This window comes from Haemaphysalis longicornis, unplaced genomic scaffold, assembly GCF_048455015.1.
Source record: "Haemaphysalis longicornis isolate Haplotype H1 unplaced genomic scaffold, Haemaphysalis longicornis Haplotype H1 scaffold_28, whole genome shotgun sequence".
NCBI classification, from domain to species: domain Eukaryota; kingdom Metazoa; phylum Arthropoda; class Arachnida; order Ixodida; family Ixodidae; genus Haemaphysalis; species Haemaphysalis longicornis.
In genome coordinates this window covers 291,146-304,084 of record NW_027526329.1, presented here as the reverse complement: position 1 = coordinate 304,084, position 12,939 = coordinate 291,146, and the positions used below count along the sequence as shown (strand labels likewise).

The 12,939-nt window shown below is 46.2% G+C and overlaps 1 protein-coding gene across 1 annotated transcript in view; it reads right to left on the bottom strand.

Annotated features, from left to right (window-relative positions):
• The window catches only part of LOC144172982 (alkaline phosphatase-like), a 71,811-nt gene that overhangs the window by 24,500 nt on the left and 34,372 nt on the right, over positions 1-12,939 (bottom strand). The window contains exons 2-3 of the mRNA XM_077701577.1: positions 6,620-6,954; positions 4,390-4,623 (exon numbers count right to left, since the gene is read on the bottom strand). Coding sequence (XP_077557703.1) covers positions 4,390-4,623; positions 6,620-6,954 — 569 coding nt within the window. The remainder of the gene's footprint in view (positions 1-4,389; positions 4,624-6,619; positions 6,955-12,939) is intronic.

Below are 12,939 nucleotides of genomic sequence, written 5' to 3'. Positions count from 1 at the left end.
AATTCGCCTAATGTCGTCACTCGCCTTAAGGCAGCCGGTAAGCCAGAATACTGGAACCGCAAACGGTGTCCTTAAGTGTGTACTATCGTTTTCAGCGGTAACTGGAAACTCCGGCTTTCGGTAACCACGTAAACGGTGACATGAGCCCAGCCATGACTACCTCAGTGGAAGGAAATGGGTTAATGCGGTCCATGAAAATGTTCCCTCAGAGATCCTGGATCAGGATGCCACTCGCGGGGCAGACGCCCTAACACCATTTTCCTGCTCACGAGACCATGCAATTCCCCCTCCCTCTCTCTCTCTCTCTCTCTCTCTCTCTCTCTCTCTCTCTGTCGACATTTTATGGGTGGCGAAGCAAGACTGTGCCATTCTTTTACATTCCCTCGCGGGGGGGGGGGGGGGGGGGGGGGGCTGGAGGGTGAGCGAGGGGAGAAAAAAGTCCATATTTAGGATGTGCATTATTAGTTTACCTCTTTATTTCGGCCACATTTATGTGAAAGGTACCCGCCAATCATCATCATCAGCCTATCTACGCCCACTGCAGGGCAAAGGCCTGTCCTATTAATCTTCAATTATCCCGGCCTGTGCTAACTGCGATCAACTTATCCCCGCAAACTTCTTGATCTCATCTGCCAATCTAGCTTTCTGCCGCCCCCTGCAACGCTTGTCTTCTCTGGGGATCCACTCTGTTACCCTCAATGACCAACGGTTATATTGCCTTCGCATTACATGCCCTGCCCACATGCATTTCTTCTTAGTTTCTACTAAGATGTCCTTAACACGCGTTTGTTCCCTGACCCACTCCGCTCTCTTCTTGTCCCTTAATGTTGCACATATCATGTTCCGTTCAATTGCTCGTTGAGTCGTCCTCAATTTAATTTGAACCCTTTTAGTGAGCCTCCAAGTTTCTGCCCCGTAGGTGATTACCGGTAAGATGCAGCTGTCATACACTTTCTTCTTCAGGGACAATGGCAGGGTGCTATTCACTATCTGAGAATGTCTACCGTATACACTCCACCCCATTCTTATCCTTCTAATTATCTCTGTCTCATGGTTGGGATCCCGGGTCACAACTTCGCCTAAGTAGATATATTCGCTTAGCACTTCCACTGCCTCGCCCTCTATCTTAAACAGCTGTGCTCCCCTGAGGTTATTCATCATTACATAAGTTTTCTTCATATTAATTTTCAGGCAACGGTTCTTCTCTGTTTGTCCAGTGCGGAAAGCATAATTTTCAATCCGTACCCGAATTACTTAGCAAGGCAACGTCATCAGCAAATCTGAGGTTACTGAGGTATTCTCCATTAACCTTTACCCAAACCTGTTGCAATCCACAGTTCTGAATACCTCTTGTAAACATGCTGTGAATAACATTGGAGAGATTGTGTCTCCTTGTCTGACACCCTTCTTTATAGGTATTTTACTCCTCTCCTTATCAAGGACGATGGTAGCTGTGGACGCATTGTAGATATCCTCTAGTATTCCTATGTAATGCTCGTCTACGCCTTGATTCCGTAATGCCTGCATGACTGCTTAGGTTTCGGCCGAGTCAAATGATTTCTCATAATCTATGAAGGGTATATATAGGGGTTGAGTATACTCCACGCACTTATCTATTACCTGATTGATCATGTGAATATCGTCCATTGTTGAATAGACTTTACGAACCCCGGCTTGTTCATTAGGTTGACTGAAATCTAAGGTGGCATAAATTTTGTTAGCGATTACTTTGGTAAATATTCTGACAGAAATTTAAAGCAGTAAAAAAGTGTCGAATCTAACACGTAGGCGCGAAACGGCGTAATTAGAAGAAGTGACCGGTGCGTCTAGAAATACGAGATACAATCGGAAAAGTTCAACGTGCCTGCTCTCTTGCGTATTGATCTCTTGCTCTCTTGTATTAGGTAACACCCAAGGCACGCGTCGCCCACCACCGTCACCACGAACTTACTATAGCACATCTTTTAAGTGTGAATACACTTTATAAGCGACCCCAAACCATCCACCGCCGGCGTCGGCGGCGTCGGCGGCGTCCGCAGTGCTCCTCTATAAAGAAAAACAGCATCCGGCGCCAGGTTTCGATCCGCGGACTTTGCGGCCGCAGCGCGACGCTCTACCGATCAAGCCACGGACGCGACGGTGATATCAGTGTTGACGAGCCTTATATCTTTAACGCATTCAAACTACGTCGTCAGCGGCGTGCGTTGGCGACTCAGCGGCGTTATAGCGGCTTGATAACTGCGTGGTGTACACGTGATACTACAAACCCGATGGAAGAGATGGAAGAGAAGGCGGCGAGGCGGTGGGCTGCGGGGGCCGAGCGCAAGCGCCGCAAGCGGGCCGACAACCGTGTATTCGCACTTTCACATTCTCCCCCTCGGGGAAATGCGGGGGAATTTTTTCTTTACTTCGACTGAAAAGTAGCCGTAAACCAAGCTAATAGCACTGGTCGAATTTCACACATTTCTGAACCGCTGATCCAATGAATAAATCGAGCTTTGACATTCATTCATGCAAACAAATCACAGGAACACAGAGAAAAAGCCATTGACACGCGGCTTGCAGCGTCTCTTCCCACGTTTCAGAGGAATTCTAAATCATGGCCAAACGAGTAAACAAAGTGTCCAGACGTGTTTCATCTTTGCGGTGACATCTGAAATGCGCCTCAACATATAGCAATCTTGGAGCTGGCAGCCAAAGGCTTGGCGAAGAGACCGTAAGTTCGCGAATGCTCAGACTCACGTTTCGTTACGTGTAGTCAATACCGTATACCCTGCGTATACCCAACGTCACAGTTGGGCGTCCACGAAAAGCACAGCGTTGCCGTCGAGGGAGAAACAGCGAGTACAAACTCTCCTCTCCAGCGGTGTTTACAACTTTTACCGGCGGGCGTCGTGAATTGCACGTTCGCCCATCCTTTGGCACGCACGGCCCGTCAAAGCATCACGTGTGCACCCGTCCACACGCCGACCTTGATTACAAGTCCTGGTGTAGCAAAAAAAGTGAGTGCACGAAGGTTTCGCAGACGCAACATTACTCTGCATTCCGGTTGTACAAAGTGAATGCGCCTTACGAAGAGGGTACTAAAGGAGAGACTGGCACGCGTAACCTTTTCACTTGCTGGGCTTCCTTTCTCTACGGTGAGCCATTCAAACGGCCTGCGCGTACCAAGTATAGCCCGCCTCACGCGGAACTCGAACGCGATAGCGCGTAGCGTGGCATCGCAATTGCGCGTGACCTCGACACCGAACGACGCGCTAACGGCGAGGGAGAACAGAGGCGGAGCCGGCTCTCGTGTACGGCGCGCAAATGCAGAAAAATAGAACTCGAAGAAAGGAAACCGGACGGCCAGCTCTCCTCCATTCCGGTCTAGTATAGTTTGCGTGCCAGTGCACGTGGCCTCAATGCCACTGACGTGGCCGCAATGTCCAACAGGTGAGCAGTCTTTCGCGTGTGTTTGCGGGAGCGTGGTAGGAAAAGTTCTTAACTGAACAGATACTTTATTCTTGCGGGTTATTGTAAGGTTGCCGATTTCTAATTTTGAAAAACCACTGCACACACGAACGTAAAACTTTTACGGGATAGAAATTACAATATTAAGCGACACATTGACGGGTACATATGTTAACTAGCTCATCTGCGCGCAAAGCCTAAAACAACCGTTTTTTTTTTTTTTTCACGCCGGGCGTTTCGCTGCAATGTCAGCTTTGCGGGTGGTAATTTTGCAATAAAACCATTTAATCAACCAGTGTTCAATTTTTACCATACGCCCCTCTTGCCGAAATCACCAAGAATGAAAAGATGGTTACCGAATTGAATGAGTGTCAAAACAGAATGTCCGAGAAGCATTGAGGGTTCAGAAAAAGTGTGCAAAATGTGCACTCCGCTCGATCTACGCTCTTTCTATCAGCGTTATATCACTACAACACATGTTGAAGGCCCCAAAACAGCGACGATCCGTTGCCTCGTCTCATTGTGAAAGGGGTACGGGGCGCCTTCCTTTTACATGCGCGTGCCGAGCGTCCGCGCGGCGTTTACCGTGTAAAGCTATGTGTTCCAGCTTACTCATATTAGATTTAAATGATAAATAAAATTTCCATCAGCAGTTGCTACAAGATGCATTCCGTCTTCTGATTTTCCCGGCACACGTTTTGCAAAATTGTTTTGCAAACAGTCAAAAAAACGACAAGAACTGTGCATTTCTTTAAGTCAGTGAATGAAAGATTGCCTGAACTCACAACCTCACCAGACGGACTTCTGTCGAACCCGGGACTACAGAAATGAGCACTAGACTGCGAATGTAAACTGCCCTTTCCAGAGTTTTGGAACTGCCTCTTTCGAAAAAAGTAGTTGCGCCTGTTAGCCACCTCGGCCTTGTCGCCCCTGTACCTTGAAGTTCGATCCAGGCTGCCTGTTGATGAGCTGAAAGGCGATGTCCTCGGCGTTGCAGCCGTCCGGCACCTTACTCTCCCAGTCACGGTGGCCCGTGTGCGCGTAGCTGCCTCCGGGAGTGGCGTGCGTAACCTTGGACGTGGTCACGATGCCCGTCCACATACCGGCGTCCTGCGCCCACTGCATGATGCTCGTCAGGTACGTGCTGGAGTCGTTGTGGCACTGACCACTCTGCGCAAAATTAAAGGAACGAACATTAAAAGTCAATGTGCTAAGCTTCCTGTGGTAGTTCCTGTGGTGTTTCTGTTTTGAAGTGTTGTTAGGTTTGGGGTGAACATAACGGAGGCTTTTCAATGATGCTTGGTCTTAACGTTCTGACGAGAACTGCAATGCCGTTCCCTGTTACAGCCTGCGTAGGCAACGCCGAAAAAAAAAAACGCATGAATATCGGAACTGTCGGAGTAACGAAAGCTCTACCCTGTGTTTCAAATAAATGTCCCCACTTTTCAGTTTCTCGGTCACGTTATTAGCATGGTGCAACCTTCGTTGCAGTACATATAATTGCAATACGAAGCGCAGCTTCTGAAATTTAAGTACGCAAAATTGACCAATGCAAAAGCGTCGGCCGCTTCCATATGAGCACAATTGATGTAGTATTCCTCCCACGTTCCTTTGCCTAAAAGGATTGTAAGTAACCCAACACCTAAATTGATACTTATAATCTACGTGAATTTAAAAAGGAGGCAGAAGGACTGAAGTAAAACCAATAGTATGTAACTTTTATTTGAGTTCCTCAGCAAATTAGTGTCACGGCCAATAAAAAATTTTGGAACATTCCTCGCCTCTTGAACCAGTCGAAATAGACCGTAGGTAAACTTTGGCTGTAATCTTCAGCAGTTTTTCGCACATGAGCACGGAAACGGGGCGCGTAAGAGGTTAGTTTTCTTAGAACCTGGATTTAGCAATATTTTATGGGCCAGGCTTCCACCACACTTTTTCGAGGACCACATTTGCGATTGAAATAAAGCCGATAAAATAAACAAATTAATGAATTAAACTGAAATAAAATTTGCAGGGCGGTACATGTAACACACATTGCTAATAAGAGCTCGTTTTTCCATCTTGCTTCACATGGTCAAAAAAAAACATCTACAAAGCGGGACAGCACATACGGTGCCAGGAATTATATGCGACCTAGGAATAGTGACAGTTCCACGGCATCAGATTGGATACTTATTCAAGGAAAAGCAAATTACTTAGGAAGCTGAAGACTTACTACAAGCAATAGGGAGATATACCATCTAGCAGTTTACACTTCGTGTAGATACGAAGCTGCACAGTGCACGATCAAGAAAACTAAATATGTTTGAAGCGCACTTTATTTCACTCGAACAGTAAAGATCCCAATTATTGAGATACGAAGGAGTATAACCCAACATATGATTTTCTGTTAAAACGCCCGGAATATCTCAAAACATTCTTGTAGAAAAAATCAGGAGCGTTCTATCATAAATCGCCGCTGTACACGTAAATATTGATCGCAAGAACATTGTCGACCAAAACCAAAGTGTATCTGTACGAGCTGGAATAGTACCAGCTGGAATGTGTGGGTGCAATCTATACGAAATAGTACGAATTGGAATCTGTACGAGCTGGAATAGTAGCAAGGAAACTGCTAAAATTATGAAAATGAACGTTATAGTGTTTAATTAACGGATGTACGTAGCATTGCTTTAGCTGAGCAAAAGCACACCTTCCCATGACGCTGGAGCTGTGCTTGGTGAGCACGCTGTTAAGCCATAGACAATTGTGCAGTTGTGTTTTTATTACATGCATCCGATGTGCGGTACATAAAACGCGCCCAACCATAACAGTTTCCCGGGAAATGTGAACGGCATCTTGCAAGCAAGAACGTTTCGTCGAAAATTTTCAATAGCACCCGAAGAGGTGCTTACCATCGGAATATAAACCAATGGCGCAAGATCGGTGAACAGGCAAAATTGATACGTAAGTTAGGGCACTGTCTTATGTTTATAGGACACTGTCTTATGATAACACACACTTGTCTTAATGTAGTTATTGCATGTTTAAGATGTGAACAGTACGACGTTCAATTTGATGCAATCAATGAATACTGCAGCACCTCGACTCGTACTTAAGAAGCACTTCATTGGCTAAAAATTTAGGCAGCTGGGAAAACCGAAGATAAACGCGAAATGAGGAGTACCTTGACTCGCGAGTCGACACCCATGGTCTCGACGTTCGCCTTAACACCGCACAGGTACGCCGTGGCCGTGTTCGCAGAGTCCGACGTCTGCACGTCCAGGCCGTACGTCTTGGAGAGGGACACGTGCGGAAATTTGTCCCACGATAGCTGCTCCTCTTCACCGCTCGTCTTGCGCAGTTTCTGGCCCTTGTAGATGCGCGCCGCGGTCACCGTGGGAATGCCCATGCCGTCGCCCAGGAATAGAACTACGTTTCGAGCACGTTTCATGATGGGCTTGCGAGTCACCCGTTCCCCGATGCCCTGGGCGGCAAGCTTGTACCAATGGTTGCGGTCGGCTGAAACGAGACATCAACAGCGGCGATAACGTTAACCACATGACAGTTATAGCTCTCCGATGCCAGACGAGCCATTAGCCTTTATTACATATAAAATAATAGGTGACATTATCCCAATTACCGCAAGACCATAGTCACCTATACCAGGTTTTAACGAGCCCTGTAATGGCTTATTATCTCGGTTGGATTATGTAATATGATTCGGTTATAGTTGCAAATAATTCTTCTTATCGCTATGCACACGTCTGTGCCATTAAGAAACGAATGAATCTTGCAGATTACAGAATAGGTGATGCAAACTCATTTTTACCCTCAAAGAACTAAAAAGTACAAAAAATAACACGTTCGGCACTTCCTGCCCTCTAAATAAAGTTTGCGGTTATACTGCACGTACCACATCGATTAAAATAAAACTATCTTAAAAGGATCCCGCATTGCTCTTTCTGCGAAATTATAACCAGCCGTTCAATTAGCAAACGAGGACACGCTGTAACAAATGTGCAAATGCAAGTTAATCGTTCTTCGTACTCTGTTTTGCCCAGCTGTTTGTTCCGTGAGGGTAAGTCGAAACTGGTGCTCTATATTTTAGTGCGCGCAAGAAATATCCGCGAAGGCGTACTTCAGACTTTATGGCAGCAGCAGTATCAAGAAATCAAACTTGTAATGTTGTCATGGCAGCCTGCGGCGCCTCTCGACCAAAAATTAAGGTTCTCGTGCCTTAAGAATGTCGCCTTGGCTTAGTAGGCAGTAGTAATTAACCACGAAATGGTTTAACTACACAGTGCAAGAGAATTTCTTTTGCTTTCTAGCTGGTTTGAAAAGCCATACGGAAAATTGTCCTAGCACCATGGTACATTTACTCTTACACGTACGACTCTCCATGACCAGATAATTTTGCCATCAGCTATACGTTCTTAGTAATCCCAACTTCACAAGAACGGCGAACAAACTTTGTTTAAAACGGCTCGCAATCCACAGTCGGAATTCTAAATTGTTCCATGGCGATTCCCTTAAACTGGGTTTCGAGTAAGAATCCCCCGCGAACACCTCGTGAACATAAGTTGGCGGCGGGCTTTGGAATCCAAAATGCCGCACATGTAAAGCAAGTCTCTGACAAGCTTCGGGCCAGCTGTGTTATGCTTCGATAATATAGTTGGAATTTTGAGCTTCTGAGGGAGCGGCGGGAGTGTGAAGCTTGGGGCACGGCAGCTGCTACAATCACATGCCCTTTTACGTAAACATCAGCGGTAATTTAATTTTGCTTCTTTCTCTTCTCTCCGCTACTATGACGCCATTGTAATTTGCCCATGACCTTTAAACTTAACATTTCTCAGCTCTAACGCCAACCCTAACGACGGTGTACGTCAAGCTCCGGGCACCGGTTGTCGAACCTGGACTTCAAAGCTTAATGTTTGGAGAAGAGTTAGGTTGGCGCGAACCTGCGTCACCCTGCCGCTGCGGCACTGGAAGTTCCGTTAAACACATCATGCCAAGCAAAGTCAAAGTCAGAGTGCGTGAAGCTGCTGCTAGTGACTGACGACGTTACGCCTCACAGAATGACGATTAGCCTCACGTCAGGCTGCACCTCACACAGAAGCCACAAGTTGTCACACCGCGCTCTTCTCTGTGCTGCGTTCGCTGCCGCATGACATGCCCCGGAAATCCAGCAGACGAACATAAAGGTACCCTACCTGTCGTTCTGTAAAAGGACTTTGAGAAGAAAGAAAAGAACTCCAACTTCCAGCTTTCCTTTCTACCACGCTTTTACAAGCATGTTCAATAGCATGCAGACTGCACACCGCCGCTCCCAATCAGAATGTGCTCAAGGCATACTCTCCTGACTACGCCTGAAATTTCAGACAAAAAGATTGCAGACAGCACGATATTACTGATCATCACACAATCACCTATCGACGTCACCACGGGCGACATTGCCCTCACTTATGTATCCCCTAGTATTTTGTAACAGTCACAGAAACATTGCAAACGCAGCTCTTCTTAACTATACGAAATATTTGTTACTTACGCGTACTTTTGAACATAACAAGATTCATAGCATTCTTCGAACCACGAAAGGAACCTTGGGTATTCCCGGTATGGCCGGAAGCCCCGTCACCAAACCACAAAATAAATGCATTGGGAGCGTTCCAGACACACCGGGACGAACAAATCATCCTTGTTGAGTCGTGCTGTCGGAAACACGAACGCAGGGGAGCTCTTCACAAGCCGCGGAGAAGCCAACACGTGTCTACGCTTAAACAAAGACTGAGAAGAGCACTTACGTGTAACATGGACTATTCAAAAAGAAATACCAGCAACAACCTGTTACGCATGAACGCCCCGGTCACTGCGTGTTCTATGGAGCCGACAGCTGAGTATATGTAACACAAGTAACGCCATTTACCCGACATATCAGCCCGGTAAAGCTTCCTCAACCGAGTTCTTGCTGGCCGTATGCGTCTGAAGTTTACAATGTTGTGTAGTGTAAACTCATGGTACCCAAAATACGCTAATATACGAATTCTCAAGCATTTCGACGACACTATCGTTGACGGTTGATTACCGACTCGCTGGGTACCTTTTGTAGCAATGATTAACTGTTCCACTACAAGCCGTCACAGCAAGTGTTCTTAGGGGGACAGGCTCTGAAAGCCGTATGCAGGTTTGTAAACTTAGTGGGAGGCCTAGCGGAATGAAGACGAGGAGGGTGGCAGACGAGACAGAGGCAGCACCTGCCTCGTCTGCCACCGTCCTCGCCTTCTTTGCGCTGAGCCTCCCATTAAGAATGTACCAACTAGCCCAACAGCCCGTTTTATTGAAGGTTGTGAAAGTCTTGCAAGCATTGAAACGCCTTAGTGCTCGGAGCTGTTCCTGAGGAAGACACAAAAATAGCTGTCAGAATGAAGGGTATTTCTGCCGGCGTCTATCGCAAGGCAGAATTTTCTCACCCATTGACTCCGCCGTGAACGCGTACCTGGAAAAGTTCGCTCCTAGCTGACTTTGTGTAACCCGAATGACTGAAAATGCCGATCAGAAACGGTCTTTGAAAAGCGTTCGTCCAGCTTCCAGAAGCGAGATCGGCAGGTTCGCGCCACGTTTTTATTTGCTAACTAATGGCTCCATCTCGCATGTTGAAGTTGCGACCTTCCCACAAGCTCCCGCTTCGCTTCCTTACGGTGGACGTATGCATCATACAAAGCATAAAAACGCGTTTTTAGAGGATATTTTTTCAATGAAATATAAAATACCCCAGGGCAGCTTCGGCGCTTAAGTGGCTTGCTCGCATGCCTAAGATATATGTGATATAAGAGGCTGAATGAAGGTTGTCCATCGGAGCCGGGTGATTGACGTAGAACAGGGCGTAAGATTAAAAACAGTTTCTGTGGGCCCCGCTCGTGAAATTTCGCTTAATTGAAAAGAGCCGAATAGCGAACATACACTGCCTTGATTGAAATCTGTGCACTCCGAAATACCAATACGATGCGCCATGGAAAGAGCACGGGCACTTGCCGCTCAATTTTGCCGTGACCACCTGTGCTGTCCGGACTTCCACGAACTGTGGCCGGGTCGGTTACCTTAGCAAAGGTATTTGAGGGTGTCACGTTTAACACGTGTGCTTATAGCGGTCTACCCGGAATTTCTGTGTAGGCTGATAAGCGTGTACACGCGCATAGCACCGCACCCCGCTTTTTCCTCTCAGACTGTGCCCAGCCACGCAGTGTGAGATTGGTGTCGACGAACCTAAAGCGTTGAGGATGTTTATTCTAATGTATTAGTTGCCGCACAAAGTTAGGAGTAACTGCAATAACCCCGACCTGAGCGGAAAAAGGTTATGCTGTTCACGCAGTACCTAAACACCTGTCTTACACTTTTTTGGGAGGTGCAGGTAAACAGGAGCAATGCATACGCAAAGTGTGGTGTTTTTCTCCGCTAGTAAATGTAGGCGGGGCGGATCGGAGGCCAGCGGGAAGGTTTTTCACTGTGTGGAGAAACAGACGCACTCAGCGTAGTAATTGGTCTAATTACCCATTATTTGTAGATTACAATATGAACCAATTTTCACCACTTATCACAGACATCTTATAAATCAGTCACGACTGCGTACGGAAGCCCTCGACCGTACCACGATAAGAAAATTCATTTCGACATCTAGTCGAAAATGACGACAATAAAATTTCTTTAGTTTCTCGTACTTTCGTGTTATGGTATTCTTGTCGTGTCGCGATTCTGGTGTGTCGTATTCTTGTCCTGATTTTGATTTTCCACCGAGCCAATTTCCTGTCTTGTCGTGATCCTGATGTTGCATGAATAGCTTCACATGGTTAGAATGCTATTGCTCATTGTAAAGAGTACCGTAACACACAATTCCGTTGCGACTACAGGAATGTTTGTCGTTAAGAAAAATGACTGTCGTTACGACAGAAATATGTGTCGTAACAACAGATGGCCTTATCGTAATAACAGCACTTATGTTGTCACAACAAAGTTTTTGTTATACTACAGAAACTCTTGTTAGATTTTTGCGGTATTCCTGTTGTGATTTTAGACTGGGCCGCATGATGTCGAAAACTTATTGCTGCTGGAGAAGCCTAACCGTATGCTTGGATACGCGCTAAATCATTAAGGAGCAAAAAAATATGCACGCGATTACGTGACTGAGATTTCTTAGGAACTGCTAAGGGTGGAGTTCTTCCAGCTACCGTGCATGCAGTAATGTGGCCATTCGCATTTATTCAGGCTACGGCGCTAGCCTTTGGAACTTTAGTTGCAGGTTCAAATTGTTGCAAAATGCGGTACACCTTTGCGTGGAATAGAATGTTCCTGTCCCGATCTGTCTCCTCTACAGATTAAAAATGCCTTATCCGCCGTAGCAATGCTCGAGAAAAGCAGATGAAGGAAGTATTAACTGTTACAAAACACAGTAAAAAATCTCGTGGTCGAAGCTAAGTGTGAGAAAGCTACGCTCGCGCGGTCGCTGCTGGCAACAGAAATGCCCAGTACTAATTGCAGCACATATCAGGCGATTTCCTTACAGAGTTGTAAATCGGGTGCAACGCTTTATCCAAGCCCGCTTTCTTTCGGCCCTCACATACATGCCGCCGGAAGCAGCTCTCAACGCCGGCTGCCGTGATCGGCTCCACTCTGTGCTTGTTGCACCGGCATGGTTGACACTCCTTGCATAACCAGTATCGGCGGGAGAGAAGAGCTAGCGACAAGGCATGAACAGAATCTGGCCACGGTTCATTGAATCCGTTGCGAACGTTACCAGGCATTCCTGAATGGCGATGCTTTTTCGCTGATGGACCGTGTCACTATGGAAATATGCTTGAATGTCTATTCCTCATGAAACGATTGGTCACGGAGGATACTCTGTCTCGGGCGACAGCACTTGTCCATTTTCGTCGCCCAATTTGTCTAATTTTAAAGCACCGTATTCAGGGCCTTGGGCTGCTGTAGTTTTTTAGGTAAGCCGTTTCGAAGAACTCCGAGTGGAATGGCCGTGGTGAAGAGGCCTTAATAGCAATAAAATTTCACTCTGCAATATTTTTGGCAAGCGGAAAAAAAACTGATATGGGCACAAAAATAAAAAAAAATACACAACCTGCCCGTGCTGCTGTCTTAAGAACGGTATATTTGCGCTATACGGCCAGTTTATGCAACGTGATCTGTGTGTTATCCTGATCACAACTTTAATAGTGGTTTGAATAATAGGATACAGATAGCTTTGCAAAGTAAATTGTAATGATTCTTTCTTTATGTTTGAATAAACTTCTACCAAGGCATCGCTTGCTGTTTGCGAAAGTGGGCGACCGTGGTACCTTTCAAACTATTTAAATATTATGAAAGGAAGAAAAGTTACAGTTTTTAACTAATTGTTTCTCGTAGGCAACAGACGCCACTGAAGACCTATTAAGGAGAAACATTGTCCTTGTGTTTATTTTATTGAACTTCCGCTTGGTATGCGTATATAGTAGAAATGGTACA